General features: G+C 35.6%; 1 protein-coding gene across 2 annotated transcripts; it reads right to left on the bottom strand.

The window, feature by feature from the left end:
* Nucleotides 1–211: 211 nt before the first annotated feature.
* On the bottom strand, nt 212–24,489 carry lhx6a (LIM homeobox 6a). 2 transcript variants are annotated; one of them, XM_063014325.1, is made up of 9 exons: nt 24,412–24,489; nt 23,543–23,623; nt 20,562–20,753; nt 15,820–15,941; nt 2,847–3,067; nt 2,326–2,426; nt 1,300–1,395; nt 452–626; nt 212–342 (listed from the first exon to the last, which is right to left on the bottom strand). In XM_063014325.1, exons 1-9 carry the CDS (start codon nt 24,487–24,489, stop codon nt 263–265), a joined length of 1,146 nt encoding a protein of 381 aa, XP_062870395.1. In that variant the 3' UTR covers nt 212–262. The 2 variants fall into 2 exon arrangements, with proteins under 2 accessions (XP_062870395.1, XP_062870396.1); XM_063014326.1 differs by lacking the exon at nt 23,543–23,623.
* Nucleotides 24,490–25,283: the final 794 nt, after the last annotated feature.

Raw genomic sequence — 25,283 nt, 5'->3', positions numbered from 1 at the left:
CATTAGCGACCAGTCACAGGTCTAAATCCTGGTCCAGTCTGACAGGTGACGGCTCCTTTTTGTGCTAAAAGCTTACAGGTGTGAGTCTGAAATCCTGTACGCTGATTGGCCAGAGGAACCATTCCCTCTCAAAGGAAGGTCGGAGGTCAAGAGCACACAGGACTCTGACCCTGTACTTCAGCCAGAGGCGACCTCTGAAGAGAGTGCGGAAGTTTGGAGCGGGGGTCAGGGTTGAGGGATGAGGGGTCAACACAGTGGAGCGTTAGCGGCTGAGGGGCAGCTGTGGCAGCGACATGGCCTGGTGAGGGAGACTCTGTGTGGTCAGCACTGAGAATGGATGACCTGCAAACAAACAGAAAATACAGGTAATTAATAACAGCACAGAAATCATTTCTGATATCTTTTCATGTCAGTCTTCTTATGGTTCTTCTTAGCATATTGTGCCACTTACTGTCGATGTAGCCGCGAAGAGCCACCATGCGCGCCCTTTCGGGGCTGCCGAAGGGCGAGTAATGCAGCTCATCTGGAAGCGAGGGGGGCATGCGTGCCTGTGGGTGGGTCTGCGGAGGGCCGCCATGCTGCGGTGTGTGCTTTTTGTGTCTCGCCCGGCAGTTCTGAAACCAAACCTGCAAACAAAATAGAACCTGTTAGCTTTAATGCAGCTTTTACAGTCATTATACTAATAAAATCACAAAACATGTTTGGTGTCTATGAAATGTAGTGAGCCTGGAAGTCATGAATAGTTAGCATGAATATTATTTTAGATAAAAGTTTATTATCATATTCATATTTTTAGAGGTCTGATACAGTCTTATTTTAAAACCTATGAGACACAGCCTTTCGTAACAGAACTTTAATTATCTCTGTCATTTGGAGGTCTAAAGTTGTAGCCAATGTAGCCGTCTCTGAGCTCAGGGCTGATTAGCCTTGCTTTTTGTTTTTTTTGTTTTTTTTTACAAATTAAAGCAATACTAGCCAATAAGTCATTGGGAAAAAAAACCTATGACATTTGAACTGGAGAGCTCGAACGATCCACAGTGGTGAGCTAGCATATTAGACTCCTGCACCACCCGAGCACCCTGTTCCATGTGCTTTTTAACTGGTTGAGTTAAACTTTTACTTATGAGCAAAGAGAAGTCACCATTGTATTCAAGCATAATTACTAAGAAGAAATTAGAAGCCAATGCAATCAAATAAAATGACTTTGTGGAACTTTTTACAGATGCTGTATGTATATATTTGATCAGGTCCATGTACATGTACATGCACCATCTCACCCAAAGAGATTTAGTTTGTTACCTGTATGACTCGTCTGCTTAATCCCGTCATGTCTGCTAGTTTCTGCAACGTCTGAGCATCCGGATTGTTATCCTGCGCAAACTGTGCCTGCATTACCTGCACCAGAAACAATTGGATTATTATTACAGTGCTTTCATAAAACATTATATTTTATGAATTCACAGCTGTGGTTTAATTAATCTAATTCTCAACATTAAAGATGTACTGATCCAGTTTTTTGCCTCAATTATGAACGAAGCATTTACATTTAACATTTTCATTTTTGATGTTTAGCAGACACTTATTTCCAAGCGACTCACAATTATGAGCAATTGAGGGTTTAACGCCTTGCTCAGGGGCCAAACTGTGGCATGGAGGGTGTGGGGCTTGAACCAGCAACCTTCTGAGTACTAGTTCAGTACCTTAACCACTACTGCTACCTCTCATCACCATTATTTTTTCAATGTTGACATTTTTTTTTTTTTTTATAAATACAGATACACACCCATCATTGACGTTAATAAAACCAAAAACAGGTCAAATATTCTGGACGGTTAATTAGTTCTGTAATTTCTCAGAATGTATTTTTCTAAAACAAATGAAAGTATTTTGAATTGATACAGAAACACTGACCAATATTTTAAGGCATAATTTCAATCAGAATTTTGCAGCTGTTGTTTTTTTATCTATCCACATTTCAGATGTTCTATGCTTACAATTGTTGTAACAAAGACCTGTACAGAAAGATTTACTAGTGCCATGTCTGTATTACACCAACAAATTGCAATGTAGTAAAACAGATTAAAGAACTGCAAATGGTTTATACTTAATGAAGCAAATACCAATCCATTCAAACATGCTTCAAAAAGATCTGCTCTAATATTAATGCTAATGGTAATAGTTTAGATCATATTGAGGGCTCTGTTGGGTGATGCTAGAGGATCGTGGTTGCTCAATGAGTATTAACCTTTACTATCTCAGCTCAATTAACACATGAACATATCTTTCAAAAGGTAAAAGTACAGAGGAAATCAGAATTGCTCTAACCTGCAGTTGTTCAGCAGTAAAAGAGGTACGAGCACGCTTTGCTGGTTTCGGCTGACTGTCCTGTTCAGATGGCACGGCACCTTCCAACGTGAGGCCACTTCCTGCAGGCAGAGAGGGGTGAACGGCAACAGTCAGTACAAGCTGAATGTCCAAATGACGACTATGTATCATACTACCTCACATATAGCTGCACAACAACATTACAGAAATACTCCTGTAAGCACCAAGAAACACATCTTAGTGCCATATGTTAATCTCACCTGCTTTTAACCTATTTTAGGACGTAGAATAGTAAGCATAAGTATAAAGGACTTCAGGCTTGACATTTTTAGGCCAGATGATGCCAAATATGGGAATTTCTTGTATGTATTTCATAACTCAGTATACATTGGGACAAACAATGCACTGGACATATAAACTACTACATAAATACTATAGTCAGGTTATGCATTACACAATACACATCTCTTTCATATAAGTACAGATACATACACACATCTCCCAGTCTCTCGCTCACTCACCACTCTCAGCCGCTCGTTTTAGGTTCTCCACCATGGTGTCGTAGTGGATCCTGCAGAGCACTTTCTCCTCTACGAGGCCAAACTCCTCACCGGTGGAGAGTTGTCGTTTGCAGGAGAAGCAGGCAAAGCAGGCGAGGTGATAAGCATTTCCACGGGCGCGTCTCACCCAGTCGCTGGCGTAGATTTGCCTCCCACAGCGAGCGCACTTAGTACCAAACCTACTGTGAGAGAGACAAGGGCGGACGCATCAATACTCTGCACAGAAGACTATCAAAAGGTCAGACTCAATCTAAAAACACAACTGCAAAATGCAAAGAGGTATTATATATTTGAGTTTTAATTGCCTGCTGGATGGCTGCTGGACAGACAGCTGTTTTCAGGAAGACTTACTGTAATAAATAGCAATTTTTATTAATTAATTTCAGTTTTACCTACATTATAATAATATATACCAAGACAGAGGTATTTAATACCACTTATTAATACACATATTAAGTGGGTGGTTGTTTAGAAACGCATGCTTAAAATTGGTAATTCAGTAGCCAGTTAATGTCAGTTTTAACATTTGGAAATGGCAGCTCTGTAAACGTCTTGAAAAAATAAGCAGGTATAATTACTTTCATTTACCAATGGGCAACATCTAAAGTCAACAAAAGTAAAATGTGTGTATAATTTAGGTGGATCTTGATATTTTATTATTCTATGATGCACTATGAAGATGGCTAACTACTTTGGCACATCTAAAATCGTTTTCTTATTCTCAATTGCTTGAGACATTTTGATATTATATGTACAACAATGAGCCAAAACATGCTGACCACCCGCCTCATATGCTGACATCCAAAGAAGTCCTGTGGTATCTAGTACCAGAAAATAACCAGCAGGACCTTCAACTTCTGTATGTACTTCTTCACTTTGTGAGGCGGATCGCCCTACAGTTCATCCTGGTGTCATCTCATTATTTACATGGATAAATAATGCACACGTGCCTGGATCAGACCAGCTGATTTTCTTCCACTGCTCTTATGTCTAGTTCTGATGCCTATGTAGCAACTGCTGGTGCATTTGGTGGTGGACAGGGCTAGCATTGGCACCGAAGGGTTCAATGCATTTTGTTGTCCAACTGGAGCCAAAGTAACTCCTCTGTAGGTTAATACCAAATTCCAAAGCTTTCATGTCCTTTGGCATTAATGAATCTTGGCCACCCAACAACTTGTGTACAGCTTGTCCCTCCTTGGGCTACTGTCTGTGGGTATTCGTTATGGATGCCATGACAATTTGGCCCTTATCAGAGTCACTCAATCATTACGCTGCCCATATATACTGCAGCATTTAATATATTCCTGACTATCAAATCCACAGTTGTTATGAAGTAGGCATTACAAAGCACATTTAGGGTGGTGGACCCAATGTTTTGGCTCATTATTTGTTATATATAAAATAGAAATAAATGAATGCAAGAATACATTTCAAAAAAGCATAAATGTTCAGTGGCATTGATAATACAATAAAGTTAAAAGTGGAATTAGTATTGCATTACATAACCAATCATTCCTTTAAACCTCTTCTATAATGCAACAATCCTTCATGAATCTATTTTTCAGTTCATCCAAAGCATATAAAATAAACTACACAAAGCTTCTGCTATGCAAGCTTTATTAAGTACCTGGATCCAGCTCTTTTTAGAACACATAAAAAGCTGAAAGGTCAGAAATTCAATAAACATCAATTCTGGAATTAAAGCACTTTGCATAAACACAGCACCAGAACTGTAGCAGCCACAGCTCTTCAGAAACACGACTGCGCTCGGTGCGTATGATCTCAGCGCTCATTCATCAAGCACAGTAAATTTATTAACATACCCTGTCCATGTATTAGCTTAAAATGCACTTCAAATGGATTTCATATATGTTAGTTTAAGTACTGGTTTTCAACATTATGTACCAGTACAACTTGATTTACGTCTGAAAATAAGTACAAGGCGATGACAGAAGCTGAGACAGGACACAAGAGAAATGAACCGACCTGGACTATTGTTATTGTTGCCAAGAATGTGACTCTGTGCCAGCTGCAATGTATTTTATGAGCTTTGCAGTATTTAATTTAGACCTGCATTTCCTGAAGAATTTCAGATCAGTCAGAGACAAAAATGTTGAAATTTAGTGATGCCTTTAAGATGTGGCCAGTTGAGGCAGGTGTTATTTTGATGGGACTGAAGTCCCAAACATGGGAGGCCAGCAACCAAGTAAAAATTCTAGGTGTCTGGTGGGGAGAGGGTCAGTGTGGCTTGGCGTAGAGGCTGAGACTAATGTTGTGCAGATGCCGTGGTTACATGTGAGCCCCAAAGCCCAGACCCCCCTTTTTCCACCACCACCACACCTCTGGCACATGGAGCGCTAGTTTAAACAACGTGTCGTATACCACCTCCTCCGACCACAGTGAAATGTTGGATATCAAGATGACTGATTTGGCTGCGGTTCGCCTTTCCCTTCGGCCCAAGAATGATGACACCAGGCTTGTATGCTGGATGCCGAGAGGCCCCAGGTGGGGGAGGTTGGGAGGTCTAAAGTGACATCATTGCAGGTTCTCTAAGTTGTATCTTGGGTTGTTATTCAGAATGTTTTACTTGTGATCAAGCCATGAATAGAAAATGTATAGTTTTAATTGTTTTTAAGATGATGTATCGTATACGTTTGTGAGTTGGATGCAACATTGACATTTTATTGTTTGGTAAAAAAAAATGGGTTTTTGCAAAATGGAAGTTTACTTAGTGGTCAGCACTAATGTGTATATAATTACAGTGTACTTTTGTCATACTGAAACTTACTGAAAGTAATTTCTCAACAACTGATAGAGACATTTAAATGTATTAATTTACCAGAAAACTCCATCCAAAGTGACTTATAATTGAGACGTGCAGTTGAAGGTTAGGCTGTCCAGGGGCAGCTTGGTGGAGCCAGGGTATGAACTTAAAAACCTTTCACTTATTAGTCCAGGGCCTCTAATCTAATCCCATTCATAAAGACATTATAAACCTTCTTTCAGACTTTTTAGAATCCCATTTATACAGATATTCTAGAACTCTATTTCCAAACACATTTCAGTATCCAATTCCTTACACAGACTAGACCCCCATTCACCACAAAAATAGATCCCCATTCACAAATACACCCCACATGCACAAAGATACATGAAGAAATATGAATCCCAACACACCAACATTTTAGTATCCCATTCACATTCTAAAACTGTTCATGAGTTATTTTTCCTGATGCTGTTTTCTGACCACCGATTTTCCACCTCGTAGTTAATCAGAATCTAACTGCACAACAAAGCCATCTAAAGCAGTTTGAAACAGTGTTGACAATTTAATCTTCTGCATATTTGCCCAATATTGCTACACACAATAAGTGTGAAAGCACAGTGTAGATCTGTAAAGCAGCTGTTGGCATTTTGTGTACTTTGCTAACCATACACTGACAGCACTATTACAGAAAAACAATACAACATGCTGTAATGGTGTGTTTCAGAGAATCTGCACCACAACCAGCTCTTATACTTCAGAAAGAAATCTGCTTCAACTTTAGCACCTTTTAAGAATTTAACAGAAAGTGCTATTAAGTTGGGGTATATTTTGTTCGAAAACATCAAATTTACAACTTTGTTATTCAATCAGTGTTGATGTCAAAACTAAGAAAGCAACAATTCTGTCGGTACAATATTTGGAAGGTGCTATTTGTTGGGGTAGTTTTGAGTGACTTGAGCAACTGAAAACATTGAAGCATCACACATCAGAGACCACAATCAAACAAAAATGGAAAATAAAACAGACTGGAATGAATTCAGCTGTCAGCACTGATTTGTATTCGTTTAGTAAGTGACTTTCTTTGGAGCAGATGCCAGAAAATATGACATTGCGATATGCAATATGACATTGAAGACTGATGTTTGTAAAATGGAAATGATCTGTGTAGGCTGCAGAAGTACAGATTTAATATTTGTGTTGTACTTGTTACTGAGAAACAGATTAGAACTGTGTTTACCAAATACAATGAGAGGGAAACAACTTATTTTGTTGTTTTTTGTGCATACATCCACTTTAATTAATATGTACCTATAAATCTCACAAAGTAAGTATTTATAAGCATATACAAAAAAACTAAATTATCAGGTTACAAAAGTATACAATTTAAATAAATAACATAAACCTTGTGTTGTAAGGGCAGTGACAGTTTCAAGGCGTCTACAATAATGATAATTATGATATTTAACTTTTTAAAGCATTGTTGTGCAATGATGGTGATTTTTTTTTCTTGGTAAACCATCTACAGGTACCCTTCACTGAACTAACAATTTTAAAACCATCCATATTTATTCTGTTTCATTCCAGACAAGAGATTGGCTAGACCATGCAAGCATCTGCACCTTTAAAAAAGTCTTCAAATTAAATTAACCAATTTAGCCAATTAAAATAAACTAAACTCTTCTGATATGTCCCAGTATATAGAACCATAACACCAGTTATGTTCCCTTTAGTGATGTTTAAGGCCCCACTGCTGTTTGCTACAAAACAACCCCATATCATGATGCTCCCTACACTACAACTCACAGTGGAATTAGGTGTTCCTAAATCATACACACAACCTTTCTTTCTTCAAACATAGTGAGCTAAATCATTGTTTAAGAGTTATATTTTGGTTTTGTGTCTTTATTTTTCTAAATATGACCTGATTTAATTAAATATGTGTATGCAAAATTTTAGACATGCATCTCTGTGCTTCTAGAGACAGATGATTGTGGTGCAGTTTGTTGCTTTCTCTTTTCTGTTTAACTGCTTTCGTGTCGTCCTGCAACTTTTTGTAAGTGATTTGGAAACCTATTTGGCACAAGACGGCTTCCATTCACACCTAAAACCGCACTCTCTTGGAAACTCACAGAAGCTATTCTGTGAGAACACAGTATGATTTTACTCTGCACTTGTTTACTTCTCTATGCCTCTAAATTAAGGACTGGATTAAACAGAATGACTATTCTGAGATCTTTACCGTTAGATTGCTATGTCCCTCCTGTGCCGCTCCCTGTTGCCCCTCTGATTAGCGCCTGTCTTTACCTTCCTGTGTGGCCCTCCGCTCACGCTCCTGAGTTTGGTTGGTTTTCTTTTGCTCAGTCAGACATGGTGTTTCTCCAGCTTCTGCTGTGTACTAGCTCCCCTACGGCTGAGAGTAAACCCACTCTGATTTCCTGCAATTATGCCCGATTAGAGCAGCTGTCAGTCTGGCACAGATGAGAGACTGACACAGACGGGACATCCAAACGTGCCAGACACCAAGATTCGGCTCAGACACGGAAAACACATAGTTCTGCTCTCAGCAAATCAGATTATAGAGGAGCGCTGTTTCTAATTCTCTAAACCTGCAATGCAGATTGCTGCAGAGTTACACCCGATTCAAACTGTACGAGTGTAGGTAATAATACCAGGTTTGTAATAATACCAGGTGAGTAACGTGTGTAACAAATCAATGATGTTATTATGGAAAATATTTGCCTCTGTCTTGCCACATGCTTCTTGATTGTCATGTTAGTTCAGATTAAACTCAGATGAATGTAGACGCTGCTCCAGCAGTCTGTCTTTCAATTACGAGTACGGCACAAAAATGTATCCTGCACCACAGCAGAGTACACAAATCATTTCCATACCACAGTCAGTCATAATGATGTGCATCTCATGGCTAACATTAGTAAACCTCGTGATGCTGAAGACTTAAAACTACTTAATAACTTCAGCAAGCTAATTTTTTTTAAACATAGTTAGCTAAGCTCCTAGTTCCTTATTTGCAATAATTTCCTTCGGGATAAATAAAGTATCTATCTATCTATCTATCTATCTATCTATCTATCTATCTATCTATCTATCTATCTATCTATCTATCTATCTATGAAGAATGTAGTTCAGTTGCAGGTATTTACAAAGAATTCTAACAGGAATGGAAAGTACTTTGGGATGTGAATACAATAATCCTGCATGCTGTTTATTTTTCCTGTACCAGCCTTTAAGTGTATAGACTTGTAATTATTTCAATTTTAATTTAATGCACTTATTCAATGACATTCCTTGTCTATAATGCTAATGCTAACATAACTAATAAGCACGATTTGCTTTTACAGATTAATACAAGTTAATACAAGACCAAACGATTGTTTTCTTTTTTTATTTATTATTTATACGCTTCTCACTTTTACTTAAAGACATTATTTGAATGATTGCGTTTACTTAAGCTACAGGTTTTATTAGGTGCTTTCACTTGGACAGTGGTAGATTCATGATTCAGGTAGTAGACTAGTGATAAGGTGATGAGTTAGCTGGGTCGAGCCCCACCAATGCCAAGCTGCCAATATTGGATCTTTAAGCAATGCTCTTAACCCTCAATTATGTATTTGCATTGTATCAGTCATGCGTATAAGTTGTTTTGGAAAAAAGTAACTGCTAAATGCTAAAAACATAACATTTCTATCACTAAAATTACTAAACCAGGAAAAGGTATTTAGGTGCATTTTTGTAAATGCAGCATCCCAGTCCTATGACATCCTATGTGATGGTATTCAGCAATAAATCTGCTCAGTTTTTAAAAAAACATCATTCATGACAGCCATTCTGTGACGTAGTAATTCTAAAGCTTGGCAGTGTCTGTGCTGATCAGGTTGCATTTATGATTATTGACAGCAGCAGTGTCATACATGTTACTAAAAAGTAATTTATTGAAAAAAAAAAAAGAACCAGATGTCCCAAATATGATTGTATATGTAATAACTAAATCATTTGCATATTCTGTGTTGGTAAAGCGTCTGCTTGTATTTTCCCGTTAGTCTGTTTCCCAATTACGAGAGAGAAAAATGAATTCTGCACCACCATAGCAGACACAAATCATTTCCACACCACAGTCAATCATTGTGACGAGCATTGGAATGGTAACACATGCAAACAGCACATGTAGTGAAGTTTTAGCACCACTGTTATTTTCACACATATTAACGATTGCATTAAGCCTTCTGATGCTGATATTTTTGTACTAGCTAATACACACAGACAGCGTCTATATGTTTCTATAACTTCAGTTAATAATGCCAAAGTAACAAAAAATGTGGCACTGCAGTAAAATATGCCAGTTCACTATTGCTGAGATCCACGGATCTGTGGTTTAAATCTCAGTGGAGCTATCAGCCGTTTGGTTGTCTGCACATACATGATTGGCTATCTCATGATGTCTAAGAAGAGGTGGCCAAAACAGCCTGGCCATTCGTGAGTGGTGCACTCTCAGTGCAGATCCCAAACCCGGAAAAAATATGGAATTGCATCAGAAATGGCATTAAGTGTAAAAACTGTGCCATGGCTGCTACGTGGACCAGATCCACTGTAATGACCCCTAAATATAGGAACAGCCGAAAAAAGAAGAAAAAAGTAAATGTAGCACTGCTGTTAAAAATCAGGCTTTTTAATACATTGCAGCACCTTTAAAAAGATATAGAACAGCCATTTTGTATTAGGGTAATTATAAAGCTTGGCTTTATCGGTTGCTTTATAAATACAGGCAGCAGGAGTGGAGTAAAAGTCTCTTAAAAATGGTTTAACCAAAAAGTGTTTAAAAAATCTGATACATGTGTACTGATGGTCTGAACTGAGCTCATACCTCACTTTAGATTCTGGCCAATTTTCTACACATAATAACATGTAGGATAGGAATTTTATATATTTAATTACTTTATTACTGTAGTAGTAATACTTAAATTCATGAAATCATTTTATGCTACAGTAACTATAAAGTATGACACTGCTTATGCGTGAACTGTTGCTTTTCATAAACATTTACCTTACAAAAGGGGACTTGAACATATATTTAGCATATTTTCCCACCAGATCATTCATATCACTCAATAGATAATTCACTAAATTACAAAATAATTATCAAAACTATTTTTCTGTCTGCATGTCTCAATTATGACCACTGGACAAAAACTTGTTCTGCACCGCTGCCACAAACACAAACTATATTCAGTACACAATCAGTCATGATGATTTTCATTTCCCAGTAGAGAACCATGACTGTGATATACATTGAGATGCAGATACTTCTAGTGCCAGTTTTTATATCCAAAGCCTTTCTGTTTGCTTGTATGACTTTAGCTTGATGTCGTTGGCTTTACAGTTAAATGTTTTCCCACTGTCTAAAGCACTGCAGTGCTTTTAGAAACATTCATTCATGACAGCCGTATAGAAAAGCTTGGCATGGTTGGTGCATGTCGAGGTGCTTTTTATATGTACAGGAATCAGCACTGGCAGACAAGCATCACTTCTTTACACTGATTTTACACAGAGTATTTGGACACTTGACCATGACCTTGGACATTGACCTCTGTGTGATTTTTTTCAGCTATAACAACAGCCACTCTTCTGAGATGGCTTCTCATAAGAGTTTGCAGTTCTTTGAAAATTTGTGTCCATTCAGTCAAAAGAAAATTTTTATGGCTGGGCACTAATGTTGGTCAAGAAAGCCTGAATTGATTCTCCACTTTATTATGAAGCTAGAGAGGCTGAGTTCAGGGCTCAGTGCAGAGTTCCTTTAAACTGAGATATTATTTGTGTCATTATAGATCTTGCTTTGTGCACAGGGGCACAGCGATGCTGGAACAGGAAATGGCCTTCCCTAAGCAGTTGCTGCAAAGTTGGAAGCATATCATTTCCTTTATATAATTGATTTATTATACCAGTTAGCAATTGTTGTGGCCGCAACACATTAATTCGAATTAATAATTAGAAGTGGTGTCCTAATACTTGTGTCCATATAGTTTAGTTCTGACTGCACTGTATCCATCTATTCTAACAAGCTTATAGCTTCATTATACACATTTTCATCATAAGCAAGTCTAGCTTTTCAGAAAGTCATAAACACCAAATTCTTCTTAAAGTATTTATAAAAAAAAGTTTAAAAAAATGAGCTGGAACCTTTACTTACTTTACTTTCTCAGAATTAGGGACTCATATCACAATATCACAATCTCACAGAAACATTTTGTTTTGGAAAATATATTGTTGCTTTATTTTGTTATACAGTTAAGACGTAATTTAGTTTTAAATGCATACGTTTTGACAGATCTCTCGTGATTAGGGGATGGCGTGGCGTATACACACAAGATACCATCGTTTGGAAAGGAACAGATTACAGTTAAGAGATTTTTATTGCTGTTGTACTAACCACACAAAAATCTGATGCCCAACCCTTACAGCAAGTTTTAGGAACTTACGCCTGACTGCTTGACAACTTGAAACCATTATAGCTCGTATTTGCCCTGTCAGCATGAATATCTAACCTAGTCAATCACTGGTTGGCCTCCAGTAATGTTCCCATGATGCCCTGATACACATGACCCTCCATACAAATGTAAAAAAAAAAGCTCTAAATACATACATACATACAGGGTTATAAAAGAAAAACGTATGCCGGCCCCTCTGACATGTGGGAACCAGCAATTAGCCAGCGACGTTCATTTTTCACAAGCTAAATTTGGTAATGACAAAATGAGTGTGTTTCAGTGCCTGGTTTATTTTTATTTTACTTTTTTTAAAAGCAAAATGATCTGCAGGGAAAACAGTTCTCTTTGGGAAAGACAAAAGTCTTTAAAGATATCAAAGTTTAGATTGTAATGAATATGCACAAATTGTGTTTTATTATTATTATTATGCATACACTTTATGCATACAAAATTGTAGTTCCATCCCAGAGGGAGTCAGTAATTAACTTTTATCTGGTCACTAGTATTCTTAGAAGTACATACTCTAAGATGTAGTGTTGCATTTAAAAGGGGACATAAATGGACCATAATACATTTACAGTGTTTGCCCCTGTTACTTGCTATTCATTGCTATTGCTATTTAAAAAAATGTTCTAACAGGGTTTCAGCAGAGTTGTGTTCTTGGACTTTTGTGTTCTTGTCTTTTTAAACTATAGTAGGGAAATGTTTACTATGGAGGCTCTTCTTTAAGTCACACTGGAGTGTTCGCTAAATGCCAAAAATGTAAATGTACTTGTACCTGTGCATAATTTTATGAACTACAAACATTTTTGTTTGTATTGCAGAATGGCTGGCTAGTTCATGTGACTGATTTATATTTCATTTAATTTTTAAACAGAACACTAGTGTGCACTGATTAAACATTCTTCAAGGATACATTTGTAAATGCACATGTCCAAATCCTGCACAGCTAATCGTTCACACAATGTGAAAACTACTGACATCACAATCAGTTTTAATGAGAATAATTATGAATAATTTGTGGGTAGAGCTGTGTGCTGCCAACTGGGAGCTTCTGAATCCCAGCTCTGCCATGCAGCCAATGTTGGGCCCTTGAGAAAGGCCCTTAAAACCCTCTCTGCTCCAGGAACACCACACACTGACTGCCCTTGCACTCTGACCACAGCTTTTAAAGAAGCTGGAATATGCAGAAACAAAGACATAAAAGACATTCCATTCGTCCATCGATTAAATAGCTCTGTGGTAACATACGTAAGGTCACCAAGGACCGTTGCCTAAGATTTGGGAGGTTGCAGTGTTTGTACAACTTCAACAACAATATAAATGTGTTAATGCCTTTAGGTAATAAGTTACCCTTATCTGTACAGTGTACAGACCAAATGGTTCATTAAGTGTTCTTTGAATCAGTAAAGTGTCTTTTAAATTTGCTTTAAATTGGTTTTTGGACATCATTCTTTACTAGTAATATTCTACGTATTTTAATTGTTCCAAAGGGATGACTTCTTTTCACTAATGATGCACATGTACAGTCTGATTGCAAGCAGTGTTTCACCCACACAGAAAAACACCCTTTTATTAAATTCCATGTGTCACATATCTGGCAAAAACACGCCCTTCTGTTTTACACCCAGCACTTCTGCCTTTCTCCAAACGATAATACTGCAGCACAGATGTGTGTGAAAGAGCCGCTGCCCAGCCCCAACATCGCCTGTATGACTGTGTGAAGAGCCAGGGGGCATTCAGAGCTTATCATGTGAAGCATCACTTCATATTATTGGCCCTAACACAGAAAACAAATGTTCAGCTAAAACACAGTATCAGCTTTAAAGGGCTCAGTCACTTCACGCTGGCTCTGAATGAGCAGGGAAGGCAGGCCAACATCCTGCACACTCTGCAATCACCGCATATCACAAACCCTCACATCCTGGAGACAATTTCACAGCTTTACTCTCTCATATCTTTTCATTCTACACTCCAGGTTTGCAAGATATGCTTAAAATACTCTGCTCTCCTATTACTATTAAATCACAGTCATACTGCTATTGCAACATGCCTTAAATCTATTAAAATGTCATTGGTAAACCACTGGCGTGACATGGCATAATTATATTTCCTGTATCTGGTAATTACCAAGTCATCTAAATACACAGTTTCAGCATTTAATATCACAGCATGCTAAACCAATAAATGGCTGTTTAATGGCAATAATATGAGAGGAACATTTATTAACTAAATATAAAATGTATTTAAATATGTTGCTTTTCAGATAATTCAATGTAATAAATCATATGGGTTGTTTACTGGCCAATAGTGTTATATATTTAGAAGTACTGCTCTCAGGAAACTTTACAAATTTTTGCATAATTTGCAGTTTTCTAATTTGCAACATTTAACATCAGTTATTGCACCACCAATTATCAGCATCTTGTATAAAAGTTTTACAGTATTTGCAGTGATGGAAATCATTTAAGCACCTTAAAGTCAAGTGGTGCAAATAGGCAACCACGCACTAAATTGCAAGAAGTTATATATATATATATATATATATATATATATATATATATATATATATATATATATATATATATATATAATAAAACTGATATTGAATATTAAAATAATTACAATTGCCAATAAATCCTGACACCCTGTGGCACAACTGTATAAATAAAATTTTATTTTAGTAAGCTTTAAAGCAAACTCTAAATCGTGTTACTATAAAGACCTCAAGTGACATTTGTGGTGCAGTGACAGGGTCAGTTGCTCTTTTACAAATATGGATGTTTTAATAAAATGTGTTTTATCTGTTTTGTTTATGCCTGATTGAATTAAGTCATTTTTATTAGCTTTCTATTCATATTTTTGTGATGTTTTGGTAGGAAAGAGTCGTAAAGCAAATATTATTTTTATTATCACGTATTATTAAGTATTTTTTAAATAAGCATTTTATCATTATTTGTGTCTGTTGGTGTGATTGATCCACTATTAAAAGTGATCGGGCAGCATAAAAAACACCTACATTTGTTTTGCTTTAAATGAATAAACCAACGTAACAATTAACAGACATTGGTTGTATTTTCCTGAAGTGAGTTAATTAACATTATTGTTTTATACATCATTTATTTTAGTTTAATTCTCAGCATTTAGGTAATATCTATAGGGATTTATTTTATTGAAATATAATGTGCAGGTTAAACAAATGAGCCAAACACAGCAGTAAAATAAAGATCACAGTAAATATTTATATATATATATATATATATATATATATATATATATATATATATATATATATATATAGTAATATTAGGATCCGTCAGTGTTCCAAGGTTTGGTCCTCCCAATGCTCACTTAATATATTTTACATTGATGCTATAGAAAAGCCCTGAAGAACTCGTATCTTATCTGCGTGATTAATTGTCGGAAGTATAATAAACTAATTAGCACCAAATTAAACCAACCTAATTAACATGTATAGAGAGAAATCGAGCCAGCAATGAAAATTTTCCTAAAGAAACCATCACCGTTAATAACTTTTGCGGACGTCTATGCGACATATAGTGATTGTCACAGTTCCTGCATAAAATATACATAAAAATAAAAACACAGTCGATAATACAGACCTGCAAACCGTATCTGAGGATAAAATGGAAAAAACTTACCCTACCTGAAATAATCCATTTTGCAGAAGATCTCTTTATTCTTGATGTAGCAGCTGCTGTGTTGGCGCAGTGAAGTTCTGCACACTGAGCACTCGAGACAGCGCACATGCCACATCAGATTATTCACCTGCCAACAACAAATACATCCATAAATACTTATTATTATTATTATTATTATTATTATTATTATTATTATTATAAAACATTCACTCAGAATAATTATTTTATCATTTAAAAAAAAGAATCCGAACTTTCTCGGAATAATTACGCATTATTTGCATTACACGTGAATTAAACCTTTAATGGTCTAACCAAGAAAATAATTTAAAAATACATTTCTTTGCATTTCTTAGTTTTTTCTGGGGGGACTATACCAACAACAAACACTGAATATTGTTTTTACTAGTGCACAGAGTATTTTTAATGAGCCTCTAACAAACAGTTAGATGACCCCAAAAATGATGCAACTTTTATGGATGATTATTCAGCTGCAGCTTCAAGTTGACATACAGGTTAGGTTCTCAATATTTTTGAGTTTAACACATGTCAACCAAGGAGTAAATCCAGCCCAAACAACATTATTTAAATACAGCTTATTTAAATACAGTATTTAGACTCAGGCGGTTGAGCAGACCATTAAAGGGTTAATATATTTTATTCTGTAAAAATAAAAATAGAGCAAAAACAGATTTTACAGACATCGACAGCAAAATTGTTGATTTAGCCATTAAATCCTCATGCAAAAAATTTATTAAAAAAAAAGATGAATCCCCTGATTTTAACTGATTCGTTTGTGAACGATTGTTCCACTAGAAAATATTAGTTATCTTACTGAAAGACAAAACTGTGTTGATGTTCATGTGAACACATATGTAGTCATGCGTCCACACTGATATTAAATATAATTTATATAAGTTTAATATAACAACATTATTTTTGCTTTGGCTTATAACCGAACTGCGTTGAAATTATTTGATTCAAATTTGCATTTCGGCATTTAGCAGACGCTTTTATCCAAAGCGACTTACATTACTGTAACAGTATATTGTCTAAGCAATTGAGGGTTAAAGGCCTTGCTCAAGGGCCCAACAGTGGCAACCTGGCAGTGGTGGGGCTTGAACCGGCAATCTTTTGATCACTAGTCTAGTACCTTAACCATCAAGCTACAACTGTAAACGTAAATGTAAATGATTCAAATTTGTATGTCATTTACAAATGATACACATTCTGTACATCATCAGCGTCATTTTAATTAAAGTTTATGTTAACATTTGAATCTAGCTCATTCATTGCAGAATGCTTGCCATTAGATAGATAGATAGATAGATAGATAGATAGATAGATAGATAGATAGATAGATAGATAGATAGATAGATAGATAGATAGATTTTGGTCATAGATAAATGGGCGAAAAATAAGACAGGGTATCTCTAATGGAGAACCTGCTAAATTGCATGTTTAAAACATAATTTAAACATCGTGTATATTGTATCTGTTTAATTCTAATCTAAGGCTCATGAATCTAAAAAAGTGGCTCCAAAATCATTTGGTACCACTGGGCACTAGACAGACATATACCAAGATCAGGGCGTTAATTTACTGCAGTGTAGTAAAATATGTACTAATATAAATCACAAAGTACAGCCAGATTACTTCAAATAATGGCAATAGAAATTTGATAATTAGTAAAATATCTTAATAATAGTCTTTTAATTTTCGTGTGACACTTTATACAGTGTATAAGATCTCACACATGTGCTGCTCTGTTAATGCATTTTCATTCATTTTATTCCTGCATCATTTTATTAGACAGAAGATTAATGATCCTCACACTTCCTGCTAAACACACGCTGCTCTGGTCTGGGGTTCATGCGCGGACACCGACAGAGTAAAATAATACAAATATAAATCAAACTAATCCATTAAATGTAAAAAAAAAAAAAAACATATACAAAAGTGTTGCCGAGCATTTATCAAAAAAACTGCATCTGTCTGTTGGGCATAAGCTGCCTCAAGTGCGTCTACTCTGCGATATCACAAGACATGTATTTATAACTCTTATCCTTTCTTATCCTATTGTTTGTGGGTTTTTATTGATATGAAAACTGGACAATAAAAAAGCTAGACAGGAACAATATCGATGCTTTTAAACTGGTCTAAGACTTGTAAGTACCTTAACTGACAAAGAAGACCAGCAAATGGATCCTCGATTAAATCTAACCTCTCACTCGAAGCCCAAATAACCAAACTCAAGGTCTCTTATTTTGGACACATTATGAGAAGAACCAATTTATTAAGAAAGACAGTTATGGTTGGACGAGTTAAAGATAAAAGAGGAAGAGGACGGACAGCAACAAGATGGTTGGATACAATAAGAGGAATGAGATGTTTAGAAGCCAAAGACCCAAACAGAAGAGAGAAACTTTATCCATATGGTCAACAGGAGTCGGAATCAACTTGACTGATTTTGTAATAATAATAATAATAATTATTATTATTATTATAAATTATAAAACAAACGTTTGTGCCTGTCTACTGCCTGTTAATTTGATTATTAATGCATGATAACAGCTTTTTTTATTTATCTGTTCTTTGCCATCTTAACCAAACATAAATGTATATTTCTACACTGTCAGTTCAATAAACTGTCACACACTGAGCAGGATTAAGTCTTCTCTCGGAACCCCTATTTGTGTTATGCATTACAAACATGTTTAATAATACAGTTAGGAAAAAACAATGAATGAAAACAGTGATTTGTAAATCTAATTCTTTAGTTAAACAAAAGAGTATGAGGACAAAATAATTGATATGTATATCAGCTTCATTGTTGAAACTAAAGAAACACTGGCAACTTCTCTGAGCTTGAGCTTGGTTGTAATCGTTGTTCTGGTCTCTGAGCCAAAGGGAAAAAAACTGACCAAATTGTTACTCAAGTTAAAAAGTTTGGCTCTGTGATGATATGGGACGTATAGTGTTTATGAGGGAACCATTCATTCTGATATTAGCATATTTTGGAGCAGCATTTGCTGCCTTAACACATACTTTTAAGGGACAGGCATGCTTTGTATAACATGACAAAGCTAAGCAACATTCTGCAGGTTACCACAGCATGGCTGCATAATTGAAAAGTACGAGTGCTAGACAGCCCTGCCTGCAGTCCAGACTTGTCTTCCATTTAAAACGTACAGTGCATTATTAAGCACATTTGTCAATTGACAAGGTCAAATATTAAATAGTGTGTTCTATTGTATTGTTTTTCATTTAATCCAAATTAAAATATTACAGATCAATGCTTTGTGTTTTGTTATTTATTTATTTTACAGTTTTGAAATTTAGATTTGTAGGAACTGCTTCAGTGACTGCTTCAGCTATTTTTTTAAGACTGCAGTTACATAATTATAATAATAAGAGATCTACATTTACATATTGACAGTCTATGCAGATTACTGCTGCTGCATAATCATAGTCAACACATGCATAACAGTTGTTTTTATAAAACTACTCTTTTCTTCACTATCTAAATAAAAACACAGATTGTCTGAAACACAGCATTATTCGCTCTCTCCCAGTGTTGAGATGTCCATATACACATACAAATTAATAAAACCTCTGTTTTCTGTATATAAGATTGCTGGTCATAGTTTGTTTATTAATTTTAAAAAAATTAGAACATTAACTTCAAGTAGATTTTATTGCATACACACACACCATGCTTTACTTTTTATGCTTTAGGCTTTTCTCTGTTGGTTTTCCAAAGTGAAAATGAAATTGTCCCCCATCCACTATACATCAGACAGCACAACAATCTTTTTTAATTTGCTCTTATTTCAGTTCTGTATTTCTTTTTCAGTTAATGTTTATTAATGGGAAAGCAATAAATAATTCTACAGCAACATTTACTGTCTGTCTGTTATTTGATGCCATGCTCATGGTGCTTAATATTAATATTTTTCTCTCTTTTTCTTATAGACTTCATAAATACTTGTCTACTAAAATACAGCAATTTATATTTAAAAAATAAACTCTATGCAAACCATTATATTGCAAGTACAAAGCATGCTTACATACCATCTTTAAAAAATGTTTTATATAAAGCAAAAAAACAAAGGAGGGATGATGTCTTCATTTCATCTACTGTCAGTCATTCAGATTGCGAGATCATATAAGAAACATGCTTATATTGTGTATCTCACTGTATTAGGCTTCTCATTTTTAGCTCTTCAAACTCCAAACAACATTTTTGAAACCGAAATAAGAAAGAAATAGACATAAGGAAAAAGGAATCTGCCCATCAGATTGTACACTCTTGCTTTAAATACTTTCTCTGTCCTCTGTCTTTTACATTTGCTGCATTTAACAGGCGCTTTTATTCAAAGTAAAGTGAATAGAGTTTGAGTGATGGAGGGTTAAAGGCCCCTGCTCAGGAGCCTAACAGTGGCAACTTGACAGCTGTGGGGCTTGAACCGACAGCTTTCTGATGGCTAATCCAGTACATTATCCATTAAGCTAACCATAGTGCATTTTTAAATATTAACAAATTAAAAAAAAATAATAAATAAATAATGTACACAGCCACAGTTAAACCATCATAGCACACATCATGCAGGCTAAATTTCTTTTCTGTGGTAGGCTACCCTCTCTTGGCTCTCAAAATTTTATAAACAAAAAATGCAAAAAGAGATTCTACTTTTTGTCCCATCATAACTCTGTTATGTCAGTGCCGAGTTCATATAGACTCTCCTACCTTGAGCAGGTACCTGTCGAGGATCTCGAGGCCGCAGCTTGCACACACGTTCTTGCCGGAGGAGGGGGGCACGGACGAGGCAGAGGTACTGGATGTGGGCGAGCAGATAGATGGTGTGGATGGAGGACTCGGAGAGCAGCGAGGTTCCTCTTTCTCCATGACTGACCTCTGAGACTCGCCGTCAGAGTGGGACTGTGGAGAACGGAAGAAGGAGATCAGCACTGATATAAAAGTAAACATAGAGAGCAAAATCCCAGTGACGTTACCATCAGAGTACATTCAACAGTGTAGGCGTTCATTCAATTCTAGAGATTTTCAGAGGCCTAGTAGCAAGTTTTTCAGAGGCCTAATAACAGGCCCTGAGCATTGAAAGAGTTCTTGAGGGTTGATCATCAGTCTTGACTAAGGATAATACTATGGACTAAAGAAAACCCAGCATGTTCAATCTAAATTCTAAGTATACGTGTGAGTTTTAGACAATTAGTGATTTATTTTATTTTATTTTGTCAGCCAACAACAAAGATTATACTATATTGTATTCTTATGCTAAAATATTTAAGTCTTGATTTTTAATTATTTTATTTCTGACTATATAATTGTGTATCATGATATCAATAAATGTTGGGCAGATAAATAATCCAAAGGATTTCACGGGGACGACTTTAGTCCCCTCAATGTCTAGAAGCATCTCCTAACTTTTACTAAAGATGTTTTTAAGTTGATATTCTGATTCTCATTCAGTATTAAATATGATTGAATGATGGTTTTGATTGATGCCCAATGATTTATTAAGTCTACCGGATGTAATTGCTATGGATGTTTGGCAGACAAGTCCACCTATATATGGATATATATATATATATATATATATAATAACAACAACAACAATAATAATAATAATAATGATAATAATAATAATAATAATAATAATAATAACAATAATATAAAATACACATTATTGTAGTTATTTTTTCTGATTGATGAGAGTGGTGTGCAACAGATTTATTTTTAACTGGATGCCAAATCTAGTCACTTTAGATGAAAATATTTTAGCTTTTTGTAAATCTGTGTTAATTGCAATCCAACGATTTGGAGCAAATGCTATATTTTTTGCTAACAAGCTGTGTGTTTTAAAACGAATCTGGGCTAAATTAAGCTTAAACTTTCATACATATAATCAAATATATAATCAATATAAACAATATAATCACATCGTAATCGGCTTGCATTGCCTAAAATAAACACAATCAGCATTTAACAGTGAAGTGAGCGAGAATAACCAGAAGATTTTAAAGTTAAAAAAGTCAATTAGTTCTGAACAGTAAATTTAGTAAAACGACGTTTTGTAAATAATCGAAGTGATGCGACAATTCGGTATTTTCTTTAATGTGTTTAATCGAAACTCCGCTTATAAACGACATAATTTGGGCTACGATATTCAGACTTTTACACTTTTAATTATTTATTTATTTTTCAGTAACTGCTCTGCCCTGGTCAAAGCTGCAGAAGATCCGAAGCCTATCCCGGGTGTCAGTCCATCACACACTGACTTATTTACACTCTACATCTTTGTTCCACATTTATTTCCAACATATTTTGAGTGTGACAGTGGCATCAAATCTGATATCATTTAATTTCTTGTAAGTAAATTAAAACAGTCGTGAAAAATGCGCAAAAGATGTGAGAAAAGAACATAATTTAACTGATCAAATCCGAAAACTACGTGTTGTGTCTTTTTCGGTCATTATTAGGCCTATATATATATATCTATATATATCTATATATATATATATATATCTGTATATACTGTATCAAAAATACCCTAAATGCTTAATATATCATTTGGCTAGCTTTGATATGAGGATACTTTACCAGCAAATGTGTTTAAAACTGTTAGTAAATTGTAAAAATGGCATAAAATTATTTACATGTAAAACGTCCAAAGTTATAAAACTATGATAAATAAACAATATTATTATACTGTGCGTCTCTAGTTAACAAGATTAATTAAAAATGTGTGATTCTTTAAAAAACATATATCTCTATTTAGGGTTCGAATAAAGTCATTTATTAACAGCAAATAACAGTCGTAATACAATGTTTATAAATCGACCTAAGAAACAAATAATCTGCACCAGTTATAAAGGGTAAACCTACTATAAACAAAATCCACACTGTAATATGTGTTTTTGTTCTTTTAAAGACTTATTGACTTACTTATGAAATGTTCCTTCAAGGTTACAGAAGGAACCTTTTTTTTTTTAAACTTGAACGTATGAAAATGCTCAAGAACGTATTAAAAAATCATCATATTTAAGAGCTATAAAGTTTATATGGGTTACAAGAGTTACACACATATGCTCTTATTACATATTATTTTATCACTGAGCTAACAGTCAAAATTCACTGACCTCTAAACTGCGTGTTTATCAATTATTCCTTAATTTTGATTATATAAAATAATGTTTGTTCATTATAAATGAACCTCAACGTAATGCAGTTAGATTTTAAGAAGTGCTTATTACAAATAAAACATGCATGTATGTTGAATGTAAAAGTATGTGCTTATTACAAATAAAACATGCATGTATGTTAATTGTAAAAGTATGTTCTTATTACAAATAAAACATGCATGCATATTGCATTTAAAATGATCCGCTTATTACAAATAAAACATTTGTGCTGTTTTAGCTCATACGTTGATCTAAATGTAAAATATTTAGATAAACATGTTATCAACACAGCTTATGCATACCCATGTAAAAAGGTTTTGATAAAACACTACTGTTATCCAAAAGTAAAAATACATATTAATTTTAATTACAAATTAAATTTACTTGTGATTTTTGGACTTATATAATTAATAAAACAAGCGTATTATAAATCGAATCTCTTTATACTGTGTGCATTTGCAGATAATTTAGTTAATTTCACATTTCTGAACTTTAAGCAGTGTTAATAATAAATAAAAGTAAACTCACCATGTCGTCGTGTCGGTGCTGGGCGTCCACTCGGCGCGAGGCTCCCGGTGTGGTGGGCGCGTGCGTGTGTGCACCGATCACCTACAAAGACACAATTCAGCACGAGCCCACATCAACCTGCAGCATCACATGCATGCACCAGCATACACACACATGCACTCACGCAGAGTCGAAGCTCCTATATATGCTCCCAAAAACAATAAAAACACCGAGTTAACGTGCGCAAAATGAAAAAAGCGCCCTCTCCACCATTCTCTCTCTTTTAATGAAGCCATTTCCAGTCTGGATTGATTTCTTTCTTCACACCAACACTTAACCCATTACCTCTTTGCCTAATCGTGTATTTCCACAGAGCTGGGAGAGAGGGAGAAAAAAATAACAATAATAACAAACTACCTGCAATTACAAATGGCTCGCAATGCTGTGGATAAGAGGGCCCCGGAGTGTCAATTTCAACTGTCAATCAGGGGAGAGAAAAGAAAAAAAAACCTCGGGCCACCCAAAGAATTGCAAATTTGATTTTTTTAATGGCGGTAATTAAAATCTAATTTCTAGCTCGCCTTCTCTATGCAGGCGTGTGAAGAGGAGAGGACGGACTGGGACGCTTCAGTGTTCATAATTAGGCAAACTGGTTTTCTTTCTGACTGCACGACTCTACTTCAAATTTCATCCAATAAAACCAAATACGCAACTACTGTATATATAAGCATTAAAGCAGAAACATGTGGCGTAACAAATTTAGAGCAAAATTAAATTATCAGCTACAAGCAAACAGTTTTATTCTCTCTTGTTCTTCGATTGCAGGATTATAGTTTATCGGTACAATTTCCTTCTAAAACATGACACACACAGTTGTTAAATAAACCTACCTGTTTTGAGTTAATTCCTTCAGACAGAAATCGATTTCCCTCGGACAGAGGGGCCAAAAGCTCATTTTTCCAATACATGAAAAATCAAGAAGCGAGATAAACCCGCACTTTTACACGTCCCGCAGTGAGAAAGCGCTTTTAAAAGTCTGTCCCATGCATTAGATCCTCCTCGGTGTAGACTCGGTGAAATAAATCCGAGTCCGGGTGTGTTTTGTGCTTTAGGTTCGAGCCTTGTGGCAGAGTCGTGGCACTTCTCCTGCTGGACTGCTTGCTTTATTTAGGACTGTTTGAGAAATTCTTGCTTCCACTCCTCCTCTCTTTTTTGGGATGGATGGAGTTGCTGACTACAGGAAGTGAATGGAAATTGAGGGGCTGGCAGGTTTAGTTCGCTCATGCTTTCCTTACAGCAGCGACCTATAAGCTTCACTGCGCACAGACGTGAGCTAGACGTCTAAACCCGCATATACTGCCCTCATACTGCCCTCATACTGCCCTACTATAGAGTATATAGAGTCCATAGTTACACAGAGATGCGCTTTTGTTTACATACTACTGAGTATGAGTATTGTTAGAACCGGTTACTGTCTGCTATATTTATTTATTTTATGATTTTAATGCTATTGGCTGCTTATTTCAATATTAGTATTAGTATAATATGGTTTTATTGTATTTGGTTACATGCAATATCAGGTACTTTGTTTGACATGGACTGCTGTTTATTTAACTATTCAACTTTCCTTTTGCACTTTTAAAGCCTGTGCGATTGTTTAACTTTATAATGCGATGGTATGACGTTCATTTGGACATAGCCTAGTATTTAGTACCTAGTGTCTTTATTTTTATACACTCGACTACTAGTTAGTACGTTCGAA

This window comes from Trichomycterus rosablanca, chromosome 18 (assembly GCF_030014385.1).
Source record: "Trichomycterus rosablanca isolate fTriRos1 chromosome 18, fTriRos1.hap1, whole genome shotgun sequence".
Taxonomy (NCBI): domain Eukaryota; kingdom Metazoa; phylum Chordata; class Actinopteri; order Siluriformes; family Trichomycteridae; genus Trichomycterus; species Trichomycterus rosablanca.
The sequence above is the reverse complement of the archived record's forward strand: the minus strand, read 5'-3'. Positions and strand labels throughout refer to the sequence as shown.

Coding starts and splice junctions, on each gene's coding strand:
- lhx6a (XM_063014325.1), bottom strand. CDS start 24,489: ATGTATTGGAAAAATGAGCTTTTGGCCCCTCTGTCCGAGGGAAATCGA. Junction 15,942..20,561: donor TCGACAGGTACCTGCTCAAG/GTAGGAGAGTCT, acceptor TGTTGTTGGCAG/GTGAATAATCTGATGTGGCA. Junction 3,068..15,819: donor TGCAAAATGGATTATTTCAG/GTAGGGTAAGTT, acceptor TCTCTCTCACAG/TAGGTTTGGTACTAAGTGCG.